Source organism: Mustela erminea, chromosome 7 (genome assembly GCF_009829155.1).
Source record: "Mustela erminea isolate mMusErm1 chromosome 7, mMusErm1.Pri, whole genome shotgun sequence".
In the NCBI taxonomy this organism is placed as follows: domain Eukaryota; kingdom Metazoa; phylum Chordata; class Mammalia; order Carnivora; family Mustelidae; genus Mustela; species Mustela erminea.
The window spans coordinates 60,575,388-60,601,659 of record NC_045620.1 but is presented as its reverse complement, the minus strand read 5'-3'; the positions used below and the strand labels follow the sequence as shown (position 1 = coordinate 60,601,659).

The following is a 26,272-nucleotide window of genomic DNA, read 5'->3' as shown; positions in this document are numbered from 1 at the left end:
TTGGCCTCACTGAGATAAATTCTTTCCTTCTTCCACTGCCAATCATCTCTCTGCCTTTGGATTTTATCAGTTGCAAGTGGGCCGAATCTGGTCCATTCGAGAGCCAGGTGCTACTGCATCCTTGTACCCCAGTTAAACTATGTTAATTTCTATTTAATTTTGGGTACAGGACAGAGAAACACTGTATTAATTGTACCAAAACTCTTTATGAAGTGAAAATAGTAATCATGCACCCATACAATTACATACCCTTCCTTTTTTAGCACCACATTCAAAGTTTTAGCCTAAATTCTGTTTCCAGAGTCTTAAGAGTCTACTGATTGCCTGGTAATGACAGCAGCATGGAAACAAGCTGCCATTATTAACCTAGGCTCATGATCTTGATTGCTTGAAAACTCTTAGGATTGAGTGATTCAAAACACACTGAAGAATACTAGTGTTTTACTTGTATTTTCCATTTGGTGAAAATCTGTTTTGTTTCCTCTTCCCTTAATTGACTCACTCATGACTGGATGTTTAAATGTTCCTCTTCAAAGTTTTTGACAGAGGGTAGTTCAAGGCATTGGAATAGACTATTGCAATATATGTGTTGCTTACAATTAACTTACCAAGCTTTGAAAATTCTCTGATCTGAGAGGTTTGATAATTCCCTCTGTCTTGAATTCACTTGCTTTGTATACCTGAAGACCCAGTTTCAATACTACATCATGGTGGTAAGCCTTTTCTTTGTTAATGGGGAAATTGGTAATCCAAATTCAAGTTAGAATTCAGCCACATTTGGGGCCATGAAAGTAATTTACTGGAGATGACAGTGGGGAGAACAGATGCCTTGTCTGCGTGAATTTGTACAAGCACAGCCAATAACAACTACATGACAGCCTCCTTTTCATTCAAATGGCTGGCAAATTTCTTTTGCTATTAGTTATAAGAGGCAGATATGGATGTTGGTGATACCCTAGTTCCTAGTAGAAGTTAAGAAGAAGAATGTCTTAAGAGGGGCTACTGTTCCCAACTCTTTTTTTTTTTTTTTAAAGATTTTATTTATTTATTTGACAGAGAGAGATCACAAGCAGACGGAGAGGCAGGCAGAGAGAGAGATAGAGGGAAGCAGGCTCCCTGCTGAGCAGAGAGCCCGATGTGGGACTTGATCCCAGGACCCTGAGATCACAACCTGAGCCGAAGGCAGCAGCTTAACCCACTGAGCCACCCAGGCGCCCCTATTCCCAACTCTTTATTGAGACTCTCTTAAAGGCCAGTAATAACAAAATTAATTCATTTACAGACATTTATCAGATACTTACTATGTGCCAGGTATTACACAAATGCTGGAGATCCCTAGATGAATAATAATAGTAATCATAGCAAATATTTATGTAGTAACTACTACATGCAAGCACTGTTCTGACTGCACATAGCAAACTATTAGTGGGTCACAAAATCAATTTAGTGCTTCAGAACCATCATTTAAAAGAACATAAGAGAATTGAAATAACAGGGTGGTTCCCTCATATTAAGATGATAGGTCTTACTGCCAGCTGCACCCAAATGGGCCATTTTGGCATGAACGTTATTTTGAGTTAAAAGCGATCAAACCCCAGCAGATTGAGGAAAGTTTCTATATCTCCCCATTTACTGCCTGCTAGTACAAGGAAGAGAGCTATCAACAGAGATTCTTCTTGACCTAAGAAAGTTATTTGCATAACAGGGCACCTATGAAGGGCGCCTCGGTGGCCCAGGGGTTTGAGCCTCTGCCTTTGGTTCAGGTCATGTTCTCAGGGTCCTAGAACTCATATACTCATGTACATGAACTCTCATGAACTCATATACACTCATATAAGTGTCATGTTGCCTCATTGTCTTTGGAATTTCTATGTCCGTGTAGATTTCCCATGTGTACACTACTAAATTTGATTTTTTCCTGTTAATCTGTGTCAAGTCAACTTGATTCTTAGTCCAGGTAGAAGGATCTTGAAGGGCAGAGGAAATTCTTCCTTCTCAACAACAGTAAGAATTGGTTTCATAAAACTTTTATTTCATAAATGTAAGGGCCTATTTAGCCAGAGTGGCCCCACCTTGGTTGAACAGCCATTTTGTTGTTTATGCAGTAAAACTTAAATTGACCCTGCCCCCCCTCCAGGGGAACTTATTTAAAAGCATGTCCGGGAAACCAGTCCCAGGTAACAAAGCCCAAATACAAGGGTGGGTCAGGCCAGGTAGAGTTAACAGCCCAATGCAGGGATGAGTCGGGTTAGGTAGAGACATTCAGTCAGTAAAGCATGCCTACCGTCTCCCTAGCTACCAAGGAGTGTGGGCCCCACCTTTTGGGCACCAATTCTCACCAAGGTGATAGACTAGTTCAGATGTCTACTATAGGGTAAATTTAATTCAATTGGTCACTTACGTGTGACCTAGCATGACTGTGCAGCTTCCTCTGTGCTTTGCAATCTCATTCGCCACCTTTGTGTGGCCAGGCCCAACCACATGGCCTTTTCTCTATAAAAGTTAGTCTGTGAGGCAGGGAGGGGTCAAGCTCTCTGTAAGAGGCGTGGCCCCGGCCCATTGGTTTGATTCTCGTTGCTTGGCACGAAATAAAGCTTTGCTTGACCTTCGCTTTGTATCAGTCTCGCTCCTTTAATCATGGACCCATTATTGGGGGACCCAACAATAAACACATACACATATGCATCTATGTCCAGTGGGTCACAATATAAAATGTATTTCCTATTGTTTTGGTCAAAACAGTTATAAAGTCACTGATCTAGAACATTATTATTAGAAGCATTAATATGCATTATTTATAGGTTCAATTTTTAAACAGACATAAGACTATTCAGAATTTTTGTTTTATTTTGTGTAGGTTAGTTGAATTGGAGTAAGTTGGTCTTTTGGTTGGTTGCATTTTGCGTTTTTTCCATTTCATCTAAATTTTCAAATTTATTTGCTTGAAGTTATCCATAGTACCTTATCTTATCTTAATATCTGTGGAATCTACATTAATGTCTCCCTTTTCATTACTGATACTGGTTGTCTGTGTTTTCTTTCTTTTTTTCTTACCCAGTCTTGCTAATGTTTACAATTTATTATTAATTTCTAAAAATGTGTTGTTTATTTAAATTGATTTTCTTGATTTTTCTCTCTTGCATGTCTGCTTTCTATTTTATTGATTCCTGCTTTTATCTTTTTCTTATCTATTTATTTGCTGTTCTTTTTAAGATAGAAGCTTAGATCATTTATTTTCAACTTTTGTCATTTCTAATATTTACATTTAAAGGTATAAATATCCCTCTTAATACAACTTTGGTTACATTCTGTAAGTTTTGCATGTGTAAATATTACAGGTCATAATGAGACGGGGAAACTGAAAGACTCCATGAAAAAACCTGCTTTTTGCTCCTTTTCCTGCTTCTGTTTAGGACCTGCACCCTCATTTCACACATGCCTCATCATGCAAATAGTGTTGTAAGGGATAAGGAGTTAATGATTTCTATAGAATAGGTAACATCCAAGGAAGGGCCAGGTGAGAATGACTGGTCAAGACCACTCGTATTGTGTATTCTAGACCACCAGGTACTAGACATCTCAATGGCAAGGCCCCCTGTCTCCAAGGAGTAACACTCGGGCCCCTGTTTTTGTTGTAACCAGGTCTTGGATGCTTGAGAGGACACATAAATGAGGCTACAATCTTCAGTTAAAAAACCCCAGACCCAAACAAAGATCAAACTGATGCTCCTTTCCTTTTCAAGTCTCCTAGATGCTTCATCTATATCTGCTCTCTCTGTATGTTCAATAAACTCCGCTCTCACTTCCTGCTTGCTCGTGTTTGATTATCTACACTTTATGAAGCCAAGGACCCTGCAGGTTGGTCTATCAGGACCCCCTCTGGGTCCCTGTACCTGGCCTTCTAATGTCAATAATCCAATGCTTGTTCTGTTTGATTTGTTCTATTTAATTTCTTTCATTTTTTTACTTAAAATGTATCTATCTAACAAAACAAATTTTGGCATTGAATCTTAGGAAATGGCTTTGATCAGGAGAGTGTGGGATGACCTGATTAGGTGGGAGCCAGTAGCACAGGCAGTAAAAGAATTCACCCAAGGTAGAACTAAATATAGAGAGGCTTATTGAATACCTTGTAAGGGAGCAGTGGACAGGACCGCAAAGAAGAGACTATCTGCCAGGAAGCAGTGGTGGAGGGGCTGAAGTTACCAGAGGGAGTGAGGAGGTTTGGGAACATACGGAATTTTACGTTTTGGTAACTATGCTCGGTTGTAAGTAACCCATTGGTCAGCTAGGGTGTATGGCTTTTTTAGGGTGGATCACCTAATGAGCCTGTTGGCATTCAGCTTAGTGGTCACTGTGAGCCCCATTAGGTTTCCAGTGCTCAAGCCTGCTGCCTAAAAGTAGCCTCTACAAAGAGCACATTTTGATTCTTCCCTGCTTCTCTAAAATCTGTGAGAAATAACATTTCAAACTTGTTTAAAAATATGAACTATTAAGTGTTGCTTCTTCTTAACCTCTTAGGGCAAATAAGGACATGTCAATGATCCTCTTTTGTCTTAATTCATAAAACTCAATGTATTTAAACTTCCTAGAAAATGAAAATGCTAAATGTTATAGTCAGGGCAAAACGTAAAGATATCCCATTGGAATTACAGAGTTTTGGATATAAAAGCTTACTTTCATGGTAACAACTTCTGAAGTCCAATAACATCTGTAAGAACAGCTTTAAATATTTATTTATTTATTTATTTATTTATTAATTTAAGAGAGGGAGTTACATGTATGAGTTGGCGGGGGAGAGGGAGAGAGAATCCTTAGCAGACTCCCTGCTGAGTGAGGAGCAGGCCCTGGGGCTGGATCCCAGGACCCTGAGATTATGATCTGGGCCAAAATAAGAGTCAGTTGCTTAACCAATTGAGCCACCAAGCACCCCTGTAAGAATAGTTTTGTTATGCTAAACAGTCTGTTTACCCAGAGGTGGGGAGACAAACAAGATTCTGCTTTCTTTTCTTCCTGTGATGTCTCTCACCCACAGCTAGAAGGGTCTGCATTCTCAAGGCTAAATACTGGAATTGCATTAGCACTGAGAGAAAAAGGCAACCCTTGGAGGCTCAAAACTTATAATATGAAAAGAGGGTAGAATAGAATTATTAGCAAGTGGAGCTGGTTTGTCTCAATAATTCTGAGTCATTATCTCATGTATGGAATGCCCGGTAAAGAACAGTTTTACCCTCTGATAAAGATAATAGAGGATAGGGCACCTGGGTGGCTCAGTGGGTTAAGCCGCTGCCTTCAGCTCAGGTCATGATCTCAGGGTCCTGGGATCAAGTCCGGCATCGGGCTCTCTGCTCAGCAGGGAGCCTGCTTCCCTCTCTCTCTCTCTCTCTGCCTGCCTCTCTGTCTACTTGTGATCTCTGTCTGTCAAATAAACAAATAAAATCTTAAAAAAAAAAAAAAGATAATAGAGGATAGTCAGAACAAAGGCAGGGCAAGGAGCGCCCTGTCCTAAGAAGAAGCTACCCTTAAAAGGAAAAAGACCCCATCCTGTTAGTCTGCCACCCTGAAAGGAGCCCTCCACACTTTCCCACATGAACAACTACCTCTAGATAGATGAGCTTGTGGACAAATCCTGATTGGGTGGGATGATGGAGGGTTAATCAGATTAAAACAGTTCGCCAACAATCTCATAAAAACCCTGGACTTAGAAACTCTAGCAGCAATCCACTAGGGTCCCCTTCCTCGTCTGGAACCTTTTACTATCCTTCAATAAACTCTCCATTGCTGCCTACCACTCTTCATCTAGTCTGCCTCTTCTGGGCACTAAAGGAAATCCTGAAACAGATATCACTTTACTCAACTCACCAGTGGGATTAAACACTGGCCCAGTTAATTGCAGTACAAAGTTTTTAGGAAGCAGCAGGACATGATCTTGGTTGTTGGAAGTCAAAGTATTTGCTTCAGAAGACAACATTTTGCAGTTCCTTGATTCAGTAATTCCATACCTAGGAAGAATTTGGTCTAAGGAAATAACTATTTATGTGTGTGAAGATTTAACTATAGGGATGCCCATGGTAATGTGGCTTAGAATTCTGTAAAAACTTAAAAAGCCTAGGTATTCTCAATTAGGTAATAGAAATTCATCATATTGGAATATGATAAAGCCAAAAATGCTTCTGTTGAATATATCATGATACAGAAAACATCCGTACTATATTTTAAAGAGAAAAATATTATATATGATGTAATTCAATTTTTATTATTTTTTTAAAGGGCACATGGCACATTATATGTTGTAAGCATTGACAGAATACCATAAGGAATAGATATATGATGTTGACAGTGGTTATCTCTAGAGTGGGGAATATGGGTGATTATATTGTCTTTGGGTTCTCTGCAGCTTAAAATAACTTCTAAAAATTTATAAAAATTTATAAAAACTTTCTAAAAATTTATAAATTGCTTTAGAGCAATTGAGAGATGAATGAGAATTTTCTGGTATCTGACATTGACTGACATTTTAAAGTGTTTAATTCCCTTTTTTTTTTTTTTCTTTTAGCGAGAGAGAGAGGGCAGCACAAACTGGGGGTAGGGGAGCAGAAAGAGAGGGATAAGCAGACTCCAAGCTGAGCCCAGAGACCCATTCAGGGCTCAATTTCATGACCCTGAGATCATGACCTGAGCTGAAACCAAGAGCTGGACACTTAACTGCCTGAGACACCTAGGCACCCCAAGTGTTTAATTCCTTTTGAATTACCTTCTCTGTAGGCCTAGATAAGAAGGTATTTGACAGATTGTTAATCATAATTATGGTTATGGAAGGTAGAAAAATCTGGTTATTTCCATCAGAGTCCAATCAGAGCAGCATACCAGTAGGAGTGATAGAGAATATAGGATTTATTATAGGAATTTGGCCTTACACCATTGTGGGAGCTAATTAATATACAGAGGTTGCCTCTGTATCCAGAGCTGGGCCTCATGTCAGTAGGGAAGGCTGTGAGGAAAGAAAGAGCATGAAATGAGAGAGAGCAGGGACAAACTGGAACCCGCAAGAGTGAACTAAAACCCATATCAGTCTTTCACCACCTTCATTCCTTTGACTTCAGTGATGACCTGAAGAAGATACTCGTGCCCATTGTCACAAAGCTAATGTGCCCCTGGCAGGAGGGAGAACACCCAGAAGTCGGAGGAGGAATGCAGCTGGAGCTGGAAGAGCCTAGGGTCTGGCTGCTTCCTCACACCAAGGTGGGGGGCAGAACCGCAGTCTCAGTCATGGTCTGCAACCACACCCGACTCTCTACAAACCAGGTAGAGACACACAGTTGATCCTTGAACAACATGAGTTTGAACTGCATGAGTCTACTTGCATGTGAATTTTTTTACAATACAAAACTGTAAATGTATTTTCCCTTATGATTATCTTACTAACATTTTCTTTTCTCTAGCTTACTTTATTATAAGAATACAGTATATAATATAATACACATAACATACAAAATATGTATTAATCAGTGGTTTATGTTTCCGTAAATGCTTCTGGTCAACTATTCATAGTTGATTATTTGTAGTTAGTTACGTTTTGGGGGAGTCAAAAGTTATGCAGATTTTTAAAAAAGATTTTATTTATTCATTTGACACACTGTGTCCTCTATTTGCTACTAACCCACCGGAGGGCCATGAGCAAGTTGTCTATCCTGTATGGCTCTCCAGACTTCTCCAAGATAATAAAAAAAAACAACACTAGCCCCTTTTTGCTTTGGATGTATATAGGGGTAAAGATGAGACAGACTAGACATAAAATTATTGGGTGAATGTTAGGATTAATTTTGTATCATCATTTTAAGTTGTTTTATGTTCACTTTTCTCTGACATAGACCTTTCCTATGGATATACTGCTCACTGTTAAGCATGAAATATTATGCTGCTCAAACTAGTCAAAGAAGATAAAGCCCAACTCAATATTATGGATATACTGCTCACTGTTAAAATGCATAAAATATTAAGGTCTGATACACAGGAACACATGTATATAAGCCGAGAATAGCTCATAAGGGTATGTCAATAGTCCTAACAAACAAATGAATACCTTGAAGTTTTCTCCCCAGTGGGAAACAATGATAATATGTCTCTTATCTGTGTACTAAAAGAATAACTCACAACTCTCTCCTTCACCCAGCTGCAAATATATAGCAAGCAGTCATCCTTTTATAGTAATGCTGCTCACTGAGCCTAAGTCCTACCTGTTGTCATGATTGAATCACTACTATGTGTCATCCCCTGTCCAAATGGCTTTAATACATATTATTTCATTTTCTCCCTAACTCTGCAAGATAAGTCTATATGTTTGTATCTTACAGATGAGATAATGAAGACTCAGAAAAGTTAAATGATTTTCCCAAGGCCACAAAACTCGTAAGTTGTATAGCTGGAAGTTTTGTCTGGTGCCCAAACCTAGGCTTTATCTTCAGGACTCAAGTGTGGTCCACACACCAGCTGTACCAGCATCCGAGAGCTGCTGGAAATGTGGAATCTTAGGTCCTATCTAGACCTACTGGATCAAAATCTGTAATTCAACAAGATCAGCAGGTAATTTGCATGCACCTTAAAGTTTGAGAAGTGCTGTTATGCATACAACACTATTCTGCTCTATAATGGTGTTGGGAGACCAAATACGCTTATATTCAGTGTTGAAACTAATTATTTGCTAAGCTAGATAGGAAGGTGGCTTTGTTGATTTTCAGTGGTTAACCTAAGCTTCCAGTACAGCATCTGTTTCTCCTGTGTGCTTGGAGTAGCACACCTATTACCCAAATTTATGTTGAGGTTGATTGAAAGCTCCATGGACATAAGCAACATGGTGATTGAATTCCTTTTAGAGAGCTGTCTGTGATCTTTTTCTTACCTGTTAATATGGTGGATTATCTAAGAACTTGCAAATGGAACAGGCCACTAGAAAAAAAAAATTAGTCAAAGAAGATAAAGCCCAACTCAAGAAATTATTTAACCCACCATTCCTCCAATCCCCAAATCCTGAGGGTATTTGAATTTTAAGAGGAGCTTGGAAATCAAATGAATCTATAACAGATTGATTATTGGCTGCAGCATATATTTCTTGAGAAAATGGATACATATTCTTTGTGTCCTTAGCTTGCCTCCATTAGCTCCAGGCTCTGTATTTTTATCTGCATTTTTATCCTAGTAGAACAATAGTATCCGCAATTGACACCTCTCTTCTCAAGTTTAAGAGTAGCCTAAGAGTAGAAGACCCATTTAGTTTGCTACTGTGGAATAGTTACCAAAGGAAGTTATTTTCATACATAACCAACAGAGATCATGCCAACTTTCATACAAGGAGCACATTTCCAAATAATATCTATACAGTCCTCCAGGCTCTGGCTCCCTCCTATCTTTCCAGTCTCACTTGGTTCAGCATTTTCTTGTCATTTTCCTTTTCATCCTGGCTGCACCAGCCCAAATGAACCCTCTCCACTGTACTAATTCCAAGGCTTGCTTCTGATTCTCTTTCCACCTGAAACGTCTTCTCTCCCACATTTCCTTTTGCCCCAGACCTACTCATTCTGTATGTCAGATGTCAGCCATGACACAACATCTTTCTTGGTCCATGTTGGCTAGAAACTCTGAACCCCAAAGGGTTTATTTTCTCCCCAGTGGGACACTTACCACTTTCTGTCTTTACATAATATTTCTCTGAGACTTTCCCTGGCCTGGTAGACTGTAAAGACCCTGAAAGAAGGATCCTTGTCTTAGTGCCCAAGATTTCTCCACAAATGCCTCGTACAATACCTAACACACCAGTCCTCAATAAATGGTTCCTTTCTTCCTTCCTGGCTGATGAGGTTAAATACCTTTCATGTGCTTAACTGGCATCTGTATACCCTCTTCATCGAAATGACTCTTCAAATCCTTTGCCCATTTTCTAACTGGATTTTTTCTTATTGTTGAGTTTTGAGTACTCTATTTATATGTTAGATCTTTTGTTAAATAGTCCCACAGATCCCTGAGGCTCTGCTCTTTTTTTTTTTTCCCAGTCTATTTTCTTTCTGTTGTTCTGATTGGAAAATTTCTATTGTCTTTTTTCCGTTCACTGATTATTTCCTTTCTCCCCTCTGTCCACTGAGTTTTCAATTTTGGTTATCACGTTTTTCAGTTCTAAAATTTCTATTTGCTTCCTATATATATCTTCTATTTCTTTTTTGAGACTTTCTGTTTCTTTATTGAGGCTCTTTTTTTTTTTCATTTGTTTCAAGTGTGCTAACTATTATTAATTCATAGCATATATATTAATTTGTACTTGGATATAAATTCCCATCCATTCCATTATAAATATGTTCTCTCTGACATGGCTTGTCTTTAAATTTAATTTATAACATATTTTATCATATAGGAGTTTAACATTTTTATTTTAGTTTAGTTTAGTTTAACATTTTTGTAACAATATAAATATTTTATGCCATCTTTTTAAAAAAGATTTATTTATTTATTTTAGAGAGAGAGAGCGTATGTGTGCATGATTGGCGGGGAGGGGCAGAAGGAGAGGGAAAAGGAAAACAGGTTCCCCACTGAGCAGGGAGCCCAGCGTGGGTGCCCTATCTCCTGACCTGAGTCAAAACCAAGAGTCAGATGCTGAATTGACTGAGCCAGCTAGGCACCCCATCCACTGTCTTTATAAAGAAATCATCTTTCTGTCACATAATAAAATGTTATGACATACTTTCTTTCATTTGTTTTAAAATTTCTAAATTTCACATTTAGATATTTAACCTCCCTGGAATTTATTTTGATATGGTGTCAGGAAGTATACAACTAATTTGTTTCCTTGTAGAAAGCTGAGCAAGGCCAGACCACCGTTGCTGGTGTAGGACAGGTGAGAACGGTGATCTCACTTAGCTTGGGTTACTTTCTCTCTTGTTTATTATTGAGCCAGTCAACAATCAGGACAAAGGGACACAGAGCTTAAGGACACGCTTTTGAGGAAATAGCTCTCCAAAATTTCCTTTGTCAGTATGGAAGTGCCTCTGAATTTTGGTGGTCTCAGCAGCCTGCAGGGAGGGAAAAGTGCCAGAGGCTATAGAATCAAGGCAGCTTGCCTTTTATATCACCTTGGAAATTGAGAGGGCTTTGGTGGGGAGTGTCACATCAACACTTAAGGATGACCCTGTGGTATCATAAAGATATTGGTACAATGTGAACCTTCTATTCCATTTCGAATTGGGCGTCCTTGAGATTACAGTGCTAGGAGACAACCCCCAGCTCCACTTATTGACCAGTCCTTCCCCATGATTAGTAACATTTTCCACACCAAATACCCCTTATAGACAATGTCTGTGAATACGATAGATAATGTAATATAATATAATATAATACAATAGCTAACAGACAACTTCAAATGTTGGCCATCTTGATTTTGGTTTGTGGATTCTAAACATCAATATCCAAATGCTTCAGAGTTGAAGTGAAAGGAAACTAAATCCTCATTTTCCTTTTGATGACATATTCCAGGTTTTAAAGATTCATAACACCATCCAAAGCCTTTTTATACAGATGCCTAATGGTATGACATGGGCTTAGGACTTGGATTTGTGCCTTCTGATAAATATAGTGGTGTCACATATTATAGTGGGTAATTATAATTGTAATAATTCTGTAACCTTCCCACAGTAGGGAACTAAGTCGGTCCATGACTTGGTCACCAAACTCTCCACAAAGAAAATTATTAACATGGGTAGTGGAGGAATCAATGTGTGGTTATAGTCCAGTTTAATTTTCTATGAACTGATTGCTTCCTTAGTAATGGTCAACAGGTCCCTTAGTGCCTTTTGGGAAGCATGCTCCTATGGAGTCATGATGGATAATAAAAACACAGAATCCTGAGGAAGAGCATCGTTACAGGGTATTAAAACATGGCTCTGGGATGAAAAAAATATCTGTGACAGCTAATAGGGAGATGGAGCATTGTGAGAATTATTCATAGTAGGTCATAAAATGGAAAGGCCAGGATACCCACCAAGCAGAGCAGCCAGCAATTCTCGGGTATTGTTTGCATAATGCTTCTCTAAATGGCAAATTGTACTCATCAAAGGCTTCTCAAAACTTTCCATTCACCAGGGCTGCTTAGGCAAGTGCACAAATGATATTTTTACATGTACAGATGGCTATGCACAGATCATATGGATGCCAGCAGCTGTGATGGGGCCAGGCTGTGGCACAGATCACCCAAGACAGTCCACGTGGCTTCTGGGGAGTCCTCTATTACTCATTTATTTGGGGTATAAAATTTATCTTTGTAAGTGTTTCTCAAGAACCAATATACAAAAACCTTTGGGTGTCCTTAGGTCTCTAAGGTGATGGAGAGAGGAGAGTCCAGGAACATGCTGGCTAGAGACAACACAGAAAGAGCCCCAAATGGGCTAAGAATGAGCTGTTGAGCAAACGTGGAAATTCCTAATTCTGCTGAACTGAGATTCTCCACCTAGAGTCTAAACCCATAGGTAGGAGTTCTCAAACTCAGATTGTGCAGAATTCCCTGGGAAGTTTGCTTACAATGCAGATTCCTATGCCCCACTCCCAGGGATTCAGACTCAGAGAGTCTGAGTGGGATCCAGAAACCTGTGCATCTCAGGTGTTTCTGAAGCATGTGGTCTGGGAACTATACTATATTCAGAGGAAACCCTCTGTTGCTTGTGGGTGGTTGTTTGTGGTGGAGGTTCATGAAAAAGAATGGAAAAGAATCATACACCTTACCCTCCCAAAATGCTGTGAAAACTTGGCATCTAGATATGCCTGTGCATTTTTAAGAGATGAAAATCCATACCTTTCCTCACATACTCAGAAGGATCCATGTCCCCTCAGAAGTTACATTTCATGATAGCATACAGTATCCATGGAGCTAATGATCTGATCTCTATTTTCACAGAAGGTATTTAACTTCTCTCCACCTCCAACCTCAGGTAACTCCCCCAGAACCATCCAGCATCTCACAGAATTATGAACATACTTGGCCCTGAGAGGGTTCTGGTCAGAGAGAATAGCCAGGTCTCTGTGACTCTGTTGTCACTATTGGGAAAGTGACTCAAAGAGGCATCCTACTGAGAAGGATAGGCAGCTTGTCTCTGCAAAGATAGCAGTTCAGTTCTGTGCACCAGACTGCCTTGCTAATGGCTTCCAAAGATAAGAGGAGCAAGGATCTCCCCTAGGAGCTGGTTCTGGTCAGGGCCTGGAAAAGAACCCTCAGAGTCAAAGTTCTGATTAGAAAAGAGGTCTTTCTAGTCCTGTGGCTTCAGTTCCAGAGCCCCCTTCACAGCTCCTTGAGCTTCCAGAACCTTCCTCTCCTGTCTCTCAGGCTATGTAAAACTGCAAAGAACAGCCCACAGTTACACAGGGTATCCCCATTGACCATGCTCACCTTAAGTCTGCCTTTAGACTTCTTTTTTTCATTTACCACATGACTTCTTAAGCATTTATTACTGTTAATTTACGTGAATTATTCTTTTGAACTGTTTAAACAGGATAAAAGAATATTATTATTATTATCATTATTATATTCTTACCTTTGTATAAATGAGAGATGAGAGAAGTGTCCATAACCCTCTTCTGACTCAGAAGGCTCACAAATATGTATGCTTTCAGAAGAACATGTCTCAAATGGAACATTACCAGAGCCACACATTTTTAAACAAGACCTATGAGGATTACCAGCTTCCTGGAAGCTACAGCAACATCTTCAAGTCATAGCAACGAACTCTGAAATTCAGGTGTTTTTTACTCTTTTTTTTTTTTAAGATTTTATTTATTTATTTGACAGAGAGCACAAGTAGCAGAGTAGCAGGCAGAGGGAGAGAGAGAGAAGCAGGCTCTCTGCTAAGCAGGGAGCCTTATGCGGGGCTCGATCCCAGGACCCTGAATCATGACCTGAGCCAAAGGCAGCTGCTTAACCAACTGAGCCACCCAGGCATCCCGTGTTTTTTACTCTTGAGTTAGAAATAACAATGGCAAGTGTAGTTAAAGATGTCAAAGGATAATTTCTTTGTGTTTTCATTTGGTTTGGTTTTTTTCAGCCAGAAGATATATTTTCTTCTTAACTAGCTGAGATTTCTCTCCCCCACCATTCAAAGGGTCTGTTATTCTAGGACTTTGATTTCCTTTACTTAACACTGTGAGAAATAATATGGACCTGCTTTATTAATATATTTAAAAACTTAAAATATAGGGGCACCTGGGTGGCTCAGTCAGTTAAGCATCTGCCTTCAGCTCAGGTCATGATCCCGGGTCCTGGGTAGTGTCTTCCATTGGGCTTTCTGCTCAGCAGGGAGTTTGCTTCTCCCTCTATCCCTCCTCCAGCTCATGCTCTCTCTCTTTCTCTCCAATAAATAAATAAAGTCTATTAAAAAAAAACCACCTTAAAACACAGAACAGGAAAAAGAAAGAATTTAACGAATTGGTTATGGAGTATGTGAAGTTGAGCAGCTAGCTTACCCTTTCTAGCTTCCCATTTCTTCCCGCCAGCCTCCAACCAGGTAACTTAGCCTCTTCTTTACAAAGAAAGGAGAAGTTCCCCATCAGATGACCTGCTCAGATTCCTTCCTACCATCCCCAGACCTGCTTGTGTCTTTACCTTCCTTCCTCCTGTTTCAGGAGTAGAAGACTCATCCTTCCTCTTGGCCTGTGGTTATATCCCTCTCAATTACTCCATGACTTTGGCTCCTTAGTTTCCTTTCTCTTTCCTGTGTGCCCCCTTCCTCTCCTTTGCATGTCTGCATGTTCACGTCTCCCTCATCCTGCGTTTATTACAAAGCTTCCCTTGTTTCCAAGCCCTACACTTTCTGTCCTTCCTGAAAGGCTGATCTCTTTCTGCCTTCTCTGCACACCCTCAACCTGGCTGGCCCCTACCAGTGCTGCTCACCAGGGACATCCTAACCACTAAATCCACTTCTCTCCTGCAGGGGGCTTTCCCTGACAGTTGCCTCTTGGCTTCTGCCCAAGCACAGATATTCACCAGGGTCTCTTGTTCCTTCACTCCCTTCATTCTCCCAAAGCGATCTCATCTTCTCTAGTGACATCAGCCACCACACACATGCTCCTGATGATTAAATCTACACATGTGACTTCAGTTTCCTTCTTAAGCATGAGCCACTCATCTCCAGCTACATCCTGGACACCTCCATTCTCAGTCTCTGTGAAGGCGGCCACTCTCTGCTCTTACATCACAGACCTGACCCCTTGGAGGCCTCTCCAGCTCCTTCCTTTCCTTTAGCCTCCAGATAATCATCCCCTATTCTTGCCAGTTCTCCAGTTAAAATGTCTGAGTCCGCCCCCTCCTTTCTGTTCCTGCTGACACTACCTTGGGTCTGGTGCTCACTACTTTTCACTTGCAGATGCTTCCTGATAGATTTCCACTTAAGCATCTCTCTGTAACCACAGATGGGTCAGATCCCACAACCCCTGCTTTTAACCCTTGATAACTTCCTGAGATATACACCGTACAGCCCACTCCTGAAATGGCATATTGGGCTCTCCAGTACAGCATTCCATGTCTCTAACCAGTGTGATTCTCTCCTTCTCGCTTCCCTTCTCTATCAGAAGTGAGGCCAAGTTCTAACATCAGAGGTACCCAGCTGGTAGTAGGCACTCTGCTTGCAGAGGGAGAAAGTTAGCTTTTAAAAATGACACCATTCATTTCTTACTCTCTCTATAAGTTTGCAACCTGACAACCTGTTTTATTTCACCCTTCCTTCTGTTTCCCTTAATATCTTTGTCATTGTCATGAGAACCTTCCAAAAGATGCCACAGCTATCGCTCCTCCTACTCTAGCTACCAACCATGCTTCTGTCCCAGCCCCTGGATACACCAAACTTCACTTTTGTCTGTTATTTTCCCACCTATGTACCTATGATACTACCCCCTCTTCTGCCTGCTCTGCTTGGCAAACTCTCTCGACCTTCAAACCCCCTGTCAAAACCAACTCCACTGTGGCATCTTCTCTGCTTCCCCTGTAATGGAAACCCTTCTCTAGGGTTCTCCTAGGGAATTATTGATGTGTTTGCCTTTCCTGCTATGCCATGACCTCCTTGAGCTCAGTCTTTCTCACTCATCTTCCTATCCCTGGTACCTGGCATAGTGTTGGAGCTCAGTAAATGCGTAAAGAAAAGAATGAATGAGTGAGTGAGTGACTCTTATTGTCCCAGGTGCCATTGACAGACAAGGCAGTGGGATCAACTAATAAATTGAGCTGTTAAGAGGAGGCACTGTTTCAGGTTGCTCTACGTTCCAAACAAGAGTCATCCCTTCTTTCCAGCTCTGGTAGTCCTCCCTTCTCCGGCTCCTGAAACATCAGGCTAGATGGACCTGTGTGCCTGCCCACAGCAAACTGACTCATCCCACCACCCACCCACCCCAGGCACCTGTGCAGAAGACACAGGCTGGGGGAGCCACTAGAGCCAGGGACTATGTCACCATCAGATCTACTGTTCTGATCTCCTGAGGTTGTGCTGGGACATGTGGGCTGCTTGTTTATGTTTTCTTATATTCAGTTATTTTAATTGGCCCCCATAAAACCCCTCCTTCTTATTCAAATCTGTCCTTATATAGAGCTCCACTCAACATAAGCCATTGTCTTTTCTATTGATTGCCATTCCTAGTTACCCTCTCTTGCTTGCTAAATTACTGATAATCATCTATACTCTTCCATTATTTGGTCTCTATTTCTAAACACTAGCAATTTACTCTTCTCTGTTAAATATTTCCCATCCGGTACCTCTGGACCTTACCCCTATGTGTTTGCTAGAGATTCTTGCTTCCCTCCTATGCCTACACCTCAAAAAGAGCCTTCATATGCTCACTTCATCCTAATCTCTGTCTGCCTAGACATTATACTTGATTTTTCATCCTTTCATAGTCCTGAGAGCTTTTCTCTCAATAAGTTTTTCATTCATTCATTCATCTAATACATATTGAGTGTGGAGTCACTTCATTTTTATATTGAACCAGCACCCAACTAGGAAAAAAAAAAAGACATCACGATAAGTATCATAAACAGAGGAAGTTAATTTAGGGAGTTGGTTACAAAAGTGTTGGGAGGAGCAGAATGGCTAAAGTTAAAAATAGTAACCATATCAAGGGTTGACAAGGATCTAGAGCAACTGGAATTCTCATGTACTGCTGGTGGAAATGAAAATAATACAACTATGGAAATTACTTTGCTCTTTCTCTCTTTCTTTCTTTCCTTCTTTCTTCCATTCTTTCTTTTTTTTTTTTTTTACTTCGCTATTTCTTAAAGAGTGAGACTTATTATTACCTTATAATCTAATACACTAATAATCTAATACCCTAATAATCCAAACACACTTAGGTATTTCCCTAAGAGAAATGAAAGCAGATATTCGTACACAGACTCATACACAAATGATCATAGCAGCTTTATTTATTTTAGTAATAGCTCAAAATAGCTTTATTTTTAATAATAGCTCAAAACTGGAAACAAACAAATGTCCATCAAAACGTGAATGAAGGGATGCCTGCGTGGCTCAGTCTGCTGAATGTCCAACTCTTGATTTCAACTCAGGTCATGATCTTAGGGTCATGAGATTGAGCCCCATATGGGGCTCCATGCTGGGTGTGGAACCTGCTTAAGATCTTCTCTCTCTTTCTCCTTCTGCCCCCACCTCTGCAGGTACATGCTCTCTTCCTTGGGGAAAAAAAAAATTGGTGAATGGAAATACAAACTGTGATACATATATACAACAGAATAAACAGAATACTGTCCAGCAACAAAAAAATGAATGAATGAATGATTAAAATTCATTCATGAATGAATGATTAAAATTCATTCATGAATGAATGATTAAAATATGCAACATGGGTCAGTTTAATTATGCTGATTAAAAAATTTAAATTAAAAAGAAGCAGCATATACTGTATGAATCCGTTTATATAAAATTCTAGAAAACACAAGCTATGGTGACAGAAGACATATCTGTGGTGGGGTCAGAAGAGGGAGAGACTACAAAGGAGCATGAGAAACTTTTGGAGCATGAGAAATAACGTGTTATTTTTATTGTGATGATGGTATCACAGCATATACTTATATTAAAGTTCATCAGATGATATAGTTTAAGTACATGTGATATAGCTCAATAAAACTGTAAATAAATAATCTCAAAAGGAGGCTGGAATTGAAAAGTGGCAACATTACCCAGAGATTAGCAACTGCAGAGAGCCCCTGTTTACCCCTAGGGTTGGAGGAACACAAAGAAAAATGGTGTTCACAGAGCCTATGTTCCTTGGTCACTAAGATTAATGGGGTCTCTACGAGAACTGCTGTTTCAATTATCACCTCTCCTTCTCTCCAGGAAGCCAGGGGCACACACTCTCTTTACACCACAGGACCACAGGAGTGTGAAGTCAAGTGTAAGTGCTGCTGCTTGTGGGTGCTTGTGGAGCCCTGGAGAGCTGTCTCTGCTGGGAGTGTCACCCAAAGCAGAAAAAAAAAAAAAAAAAAAGGCTCTCCATTCTGTCTTCCAAGCTTCTCCCATCCTCTAAACTACCAGGAAGCCAGCTGGGAAGAAAGTTTATTTTGTAGGTTTCTAACTCTCTAGGCAAAGGAAAATATACAGTAAGTAAAGCTATGGTTCTTACTTTCATGCATCTGGTCCAATAGCATACCCTGGTTCTCCTGAGGTTACACAGTTCTCCCATCCCCTGCCTCCACTAAGTAGCCCACCAGAAAAGCACATGTAAAAGCCAGGAGAAGAGGACAGGATATAGGCTCAGAAGCTGGGAGGACAAGAGAGGGTCCATTCAGATGAGTGGGAACGGGGCTAACAGATGTGGGAGGCTGGCCTTTTCCATCACCAGACAGCTTTTTGGGAATTTAACAGCTAGCCCCTCAAATATACCTGTCACTACTTTCTGTGAAACCCTGCTAGGGATAGAAGCCCTTAAACGTTAATCTGCCTACTTGCATCTTCACTTGCTGTAGTCTCAGAGGGTTCTCGAAGGACGTTGGAATCCACTGAAGAACTCAGGAAGTTATGCTTTGAACACAGAAACTTATAATCAATTTTGAAATTACATTTCTTCAAAATAGCCTACAGATTAAAGTCTAGTTCCTTAAACGCCTGCTGAGTTTTTTTGTAATAACCATTTACAAAGTGGGAGCTAATTTGATGTGGGAAGTAGAGGAATTTTTAGTGTAATTCTCGGCCTTCAGTTTTGTTTCAAATGGTGTGGGAGCTCCCCATGGTGAGTTCATGTATTTAAAAAAAAAAAAAAAAAAGATACCTCATTAAGTTGGCTTGGAACTGACAAATCTGCTGGTTGCAACCTTTTCAATAATGCCTAACAAAGGACACACTTTGGAAAAATAAATGTAATGAAATAAAGAACAAACCATGAGAGACTATGGACTCCAGGAAATAAACTGAGGATTTTAGAAGGCGGGGGTGGGGAGCAGGTGGGGGGTTGGAGGGGGTTGCGGGATGAGTTAAGCCAGTAGTGGGTATTTTTTTTTTTTTTAAGATTTTACTTACTTATTTGACAGGCAGAGATCACAAGTAGGCGGAGAGGCAGGCAGAGAGAGAGGAGGAAGCAGGCTCCCTGCTGAGCAGAGACCCTGATGTGGGTCTCGATCCCAGGACCCTGGGATCATGACCTGAGCCGAAGGCAGAGGCTTTAACCCACTGAGCCACCCAGGCATCCCCGGTGGTGGGTATTAAAGAGGGTATGGATTGCATGGAGCACTGGGTGTTATACCCAGACAATGAATCATGGAACACTACATCAAAAACTAATGATGTACCGTTATGGTGACTAACATAACACAATAAAAATAATTAAAAGAAAGTTGCTTTTTCATATATGTAAGTTCAGAAGTTTAAATATGAAATCATATAATAGTGTTTGGAGTTTATTTTTATTTTTTTTAAGATTTTATTTATTTATTTGACAGAGATCACAAGTAGGCAGAGAATCAAGCAGGGGGCGGGGGAGAAACAGGCTCCTCGCTGAGCAGAGAGCCCAATGCAAGACTCATCCCAGGACCCTGACATCTCAACTTGAGCTGAAGGCAGAGGCTTAACCCACTGAGCCACCCAGGCACCCCGAAGTTTATTATATTTTTAAAATTTAGTTTTACTCATACAGGTAATTCACAGATAGCCAGTGTGATAATTCAAAAGTGCAGATAATGTAAAAGGTTTATATGACCCCCTTACAATCCCATTTCTCTAGAGCCACTGCTATTTGTGTGTCTGTGTGACATCCTGACCCTTTTTCTTTGTGTTACCAACATATGCATTCGTGGAATTGCATGGGCTATTTTGAAAAACATGCGTACAGAAGTGGAGATCTATAGATTGCAAAATTGGCTGTATACTTTTCAGCTACATCCATTGAGAGATGGAGTTTTTTTTTCCCCACCCCTTGAATCCAGCTAGCCTTGTGACTTGCTTTCACCAATATAATGCAGTTTTTTTGACCAATATAACGTGATGTTTTGTTATTTCCAAACCCAGAGGCTTCATAGCTTCTGCTGTCATTGTCTTGGAACTCAGAAACCAGCATGGGAACAAACCCGGACTAGCCATCTGGAGACCAGAAGACCACATGGAAAGAGGTCCCAGATGCTCTAGTCTATCTACCAGATGAATGTAAGGGTCTAAGTGAGCCCACCTGAGATTAGCAGAGCCCTGGCCAAACCGTAAGAATTACCTAGCTGGGTCCAGTCCAAATTACTGACCTGCGTAATTTTGAGCTAAATAAATGGTTGTTCTAAACAACTAAGTGTGGAGACTGGTTGTATTATGAGCAGAAGCAAACTGATACTAGACCATATAGTATGTAGTTCTAATAACTTTTTTTCTTTACTCACTATGTTACAAAGAGTTTGACTTGTCAATGCATAAAGATCCATCTTCTTCTTTTTAAGAGTTACATGAATTTCTAAATTTCATGAATTTCTGGATATTCTGCAGTTCATCATTTGCTCTATGCCAGACATTTAGGTTGTGCCTGCCTCCTTCCTTCTCTCCGTCTCCCCTCTATTACTGTATTTTAAGTATCTCTATAGTTGTTGTATACTTCCCCTACTCTGTCTTTTCTTGGCTTATAAGGGTTATCTTTTTCATAGACATTTTAAAAATATAATAAAATGTATCACTCTTTTTCTTAATGGCTTCCCTATTCTAAATTTTGCTCAAGAGCAGTTTCCCAACCATAAATACACTCTCTTTCTAAGACAGAATTTTATGTAAGTATCTATATGTATGTGTGGTTGTGTTGGGTTTAATTCATTAATCCTCTGAAATTTATTTGACTTTATAGTGTGAAATTGTGAATATTTTTGTCGACTGGATGGCCAAATGTTCTAAACACCATTTAAGGTAGTTAAATCATTTTGCACTGATTTGAAATACCACCTCCACTCTGCATTTAGATGATCTGCTTCAAGACTCTATTCTGTTTCATTGATCTACTTAGTAGCCTGTTACCAGATCAGTAACAAAAGGGCACTACAATGTAACATACTGCTTTATAGTATGTTTTGATATTGTCAAAATATATTTTTCAAAAATGTTTTAAGTATTCTTAAGTATTTTCTCTCTCAAAATAATTTCAGAGTCAGTTAAAATTCCATGAAAAAGTCATTCTGGAATTTTCATAAGGCTTCCATTAACTTTATAGATTAATTTGCCATCTGTTGAACTTCTAACAACCTTAACTCTTGTTGTCAGTGATCATGATATGCCTTTTCACTTATTTCCTATGTCCTTTGGTAAAATGTTACGGTTTTCTTTTTTAATATATTGCATTCTTATTCTTTGACTTAGTTCTCTGAATTACATGGTTTTTTAAAGCTATTTACATTTTCTAATACATTTTATTTTATTTAAAAAAATTTTTTGTAAACATATCATATATTATTAGCCTCAGGGATACAGGTGGGTGAATCGCAAGGTTTACACACTTCACAGCACTAACCATAGCACATACCCTCCCCAATGTCCATAACCCCACCACCCTCTCCAAACCCTCCTCCCCCTGTCTAATACATTTTAAAATTTATTTTTGCTCATGTTTGAGAAAATTAATCCTGAAAATAGTTTTCTTTAAATTTGACCATTTTGGTAAACTCATTAATTCTAAGAATTTGCCACTTGATTCCTTTGGATTTTTTGGGTAGATAATCATATCATTTAAAACCATGAGAGTTTCTTATTTTCATTTTACCTTTCATTTCATTATTTTACTTTTTTTTTCTGATACTGAATTTGCTAAAACCCCCTGTGTGTTCATATTAGCTCAGGCTGTCATAACTGAAGACTACAGTCTGGTGGCTTAAACAACAAAATAGATTTTCTCATAGTTTGGAGCCTGGAAGTCCCAGATGAAGGTGCCAACAAGATTGTTTTTGATGAGCCCTCACTCCTCAGCTTACAGACAATGCCTTCTCACCATCTTCTCCTCGCCCCTTCTCTGTGTGCGCTTAGAGAGCGAGCTCTGGTATTTCTCTTCCTCTTCTTACAAAGACACGAGTTCTCACAGAGTAGTCCCATCCTTATGCTTCATTTTACCTTAATTATCTCCTTAAAGGCCAAATCTCCAAATACAATCACACGAGGGATCAGAGCTTCAACATATTCCACTTCTGGGATATCATAATCCCATTTCTGAATTAGCATTAAAAATAATATTTTTAGGGGTGACTGGCCAACTCAGTCAGTGGTGCCATATGTGACTCTTGATCTTGGGGTTGTGAGTTTGAGCCCCACATTGAATGTAAGGATTACTTAGAAAAAAAATCTTCTAAAAAATGGTTTAAAAAATAATATTTTTATTTTCTATTGAATATCTGAGAAATAATGTGGGCAAAATGTGCAAAAGAAACAAAATCAATTTGATATAAATAAGAGCTATCACATAGGTTTATTTGAAAAAGATATGTTTGTGCATAGAGTACCTAGTTCATGGAAGAGACAGACCAAAATTAAAAAATACTTATTGATTGACAGTAAAACTGCCGCAAACCTTTGTTATTATGTGTGTGTTGTGTCTAAAATGCCCCTAAGTAATTGTGTTTAATACCGTACAGATAAGTGGTTTATGTTAAAAAAAAAACAGTCATTCATGTTTTCCTATTCATTTAGTAAAGATTTGCAGTTGGACAGTGGGTGCACCCACTTCAATACAAAGACATCATCTCTTCCTGGTATTTGAAGACCTTACGTTATTCTCCTTGAACTAAAGTGGTAAATGCTGGAATAAGCAAATCTCAATTTCTTGCTATCTCAAGGAAATAGATAAAATATTATGGTGACACAGTAGTTTATAATTCCTACTCCCTTATGAAGTAGAAATTTTTGGCAAAATACCACATTTTAAGTCACAAACAGTCTACTCTGAGCAACTCCCACTGAAAATTATTCTTAAAATGTTAATTCATTGAAAAAAATGATATAAGATGACTTAGGTAAAGGATTAATGTGTTTTAAGCACATTGTAAACTTTCAACAATTGTTAGTTACCTCCTAATCCTTAAAAGAGCAAAAATTAAAGATACGCATGATGATAAAAGAATACTTGATATATGCCTTATATAGGTTACCCTTTCTGCAAGAAAGAAGACTTCATTCTTTCTCCTTTCTAATCCATATCCAATCACAAGGAGACTCTTTAAAACTTTTTTATTATTGAAGTAGAGTTGACACACAATATTATTTTAGTCTCAGGTATACAACGTAGTGAATTGACAGCTTTATATCTTACACAATGTTCACTATGGTACTATGGTACCATCTGTCACCATATGACGTTATAATATTATGTAATAAAATTATAATATAATATTATTCCCTGTATTCCTTATGCTATACTTTTTATCCTATGACTTACTTATTTTGTAACTGGAAGTTTGTGCCTCTTAATTCCCTTTTATTGCTTCACCCTCCTTCCTTCTGGCAACCCCAGGTTGTTCTCTGTATTTATGTCTATCTGTTTCTGGGTTTTGTTGTTGTTGTTTGTTTGTTTGTTTTGTTTTATAGATTTCACATATAAGTGAAATTATATAGTCTTTATCTGTGTCTAACTTATTTCACTTAGCATAATACCCTATTGTTAAAACGTCCAAACCATGCAAAGTGATCTATAGATTGAGTGAATTCTCTGTCAAGGGAGGTCTTACTACAAAAAAATGAGCACATTGACTAAAATCCCAGACTTTTACAGACATGACTGGGCTCAAATACCCTTATGTCTAAATCCCTGCTCTGCATCCTTTATGGCTTGGTGACCTTGGCAAGTTACTTGTTGTCTCTCATCCTCAATTTTCCCATTCATAAATTTAGGATAATAATACATTCCTTATGGATTTTCTATGAGAAGTACATGAAATAACTTATATGAAATCCTAAATAGGAGCTCAGTAGATGAAATATTATTATTACTAATAAACACTGTCATATTTTCTTGCATACTGACATAATTTGAAATATTTAACTTGTTCATGGAAATTAGTCTGCCTCAAGGAGTCTAATTTCCAACCATGATTTTTAAAAAATCTATGTGAACGCTTGAATTTCTTGTAATATTATATCTAGGACTCCAAATTTTGTTCTCAGATGAACCAAAGACTAAAATATTCTTTGTTAATGGTGGAAAATAAATAGCTTCTTAGGAAATAAGACTTCGTCATGCAAGAGTATATAGATTTATGTCCAGTTCTTTGATTAAAAAAAGAGAAAAAGCCTTTCCGGCTTTTTCTCAAACCACTATAGAATAACAATTATGACTCTCCACTTTTTATTTTTATTGCTGGATTGAAAAAGATGACTCTGTACAATGCCTACACCAGGAGGATATTATTCTACAAATAAGGGCCCAGCGTGACATTTATGAGAAAGCCAGGGTCCTTCTGTGCAAAATTGATTGGTGCTCAGCCAATGGGCTCCAAGGCATTGCAAATAAAGGTACCTTTTCCACTGGGCCTGATCAGAAGCAGGGCAGAGTGTTGCCTCTGCCTATGAAACTTCAGGAAATGCTCCAACTCCTGTCCTAGCAGACTACATCTGTGGTCAACAAAGAGAAACTGGGCTTTGAAGATGAAGCACTTTGTTCCTCAGTTCCCTTCCATCTTGGCCATCTATTGCTTCTGCATGGTACAGATTCCCTCTTCAGGTAAGGGGACCCCTTCATCAGACTCCCATCTAGCCTGAGCTCTCAGGAAGACTTAGACAGACCTTGATCCTTCAGGGCAGTTCTGGAGGGAGTCAAACGTAATCCCCTCACCTACCCCCATTTCCACCCTTTTGAAATGGCTTCTCATTTGTCTCTAATCTTTAAGAAAGGGTGGACAGAATTAGATGCTGCAGCCTTTTACCAAAAGAGAAAACTTTCCCTTGTGGAACTTTCTTTAAACAATTCTTGACTCAGGGCTGTCCCAAAGATGTGTCACTGAAACTGTGAGGGATATGATTTGGGACCCCAATGTCTTAGCCATTTATACTCTGGGAATTCTGACGAGAGGAGAACAGAGACAGTGAAACAGTATTTACAGACCCAAAGACTGAGGATTGAGGGACAGTTGGAAAGGGGTGGGGAGGAAGCAGAAACAGGGAAAAAAGGAGTATTTTCATAGCCTTTCTGTGGGCTTCCTGGAGGCAGGATCCCCGAAAGACCCTCAGAGACCCAGAATCTTCCTGGTGTGGGCGCTGTCCGAGGTGCTGACTAGACAGGGGTGTTGCTTCATTAACTTCTGAGAATCAGTATGATTGCAGGGGACAAGGGAGGGGTGGGGTGTGGAGTCAGTTGTTGGAATGTGCTACCCATTTCAAGGTAATTTGCCAAATGATGCAGGGAAGCATGTAATGGTAGCTCCAATTGGAAGCAGTAACTATTTCAGAATTTCAGATTTTGCCATTAGAAATTTGATCTAGGGGTGTAGAAAAATCTTTGAAAATATATTCAAACAGAAAATATTTTTAAACAGTATGTTTGTTTTGCTATGTTCTGTAGTGTAATCACAAAACCTAGGCATTGCAAAGAACCTTGGAAATCATTTAACCTTTCATGGAGAGCAGAGATCTGTGATTTCCCTATTTGATTACTTTCTGTGATACCCAACTCACTACCAAACTAAGAGAACAAGTAGCTGCCTCTTCTGGGGTCCAGTAGAATCTGTTTGTGTTACACTTTTGGGAATTTGTTATTACTTTTTATCTGTCTATATATTTATATCCACTTCCCCTTTTTCCTACTTGATTTTATG

The 26,272-nt window shown here is 39.3% G+C and overlaps 1 protein-coding gene across 20 annotated transcripts in view; it reads left to right on the top strand.

Annotated features, from left to right (window-relative positions):
• NMS (neuromedin S) overlaps nucleotides 1-26,272 on the top strand; it is a 48,364-nt gene that overhangs the window by 10,692 nt on the left and 11,400 nt on the right. For 4 of the 20 annotated variants that reach the window (XM_032351818.1, XM_032351812.1, XM_032351805.1 and 1 more), the window contains exons 2-3: nucleotides 7,104-7,305; nucleotides 8,355-8,583. The exons of 7 other annotated variants lie outside the window; for them this stretch is intronic. Coding sequence is in view for 1 of the 13 variants with exons in the window: in XM_032351819.1 (XP_032207710.1) it covers nucleotides 25,107-25,182 (76 nt within the window). In the remaining 12 variants the exon portion in view is untranslated. Of the gene's footprint in view, nucleotides 1-7,103; nucleotides 7,306-8,354; nucleotides 8,584-18,362; nucleotides 18,421-21,333; nucleotides 21,393-22,069; nucleotides 22,513-24,069; nucleotides 25,183-26,272 lie in introns of those variants that run through there. 9 more of the 20 variants (XM_032351819.1, XM_032351799.1, XM_032351811.1 and 6 more) reach the window with 8 other exon arrangements.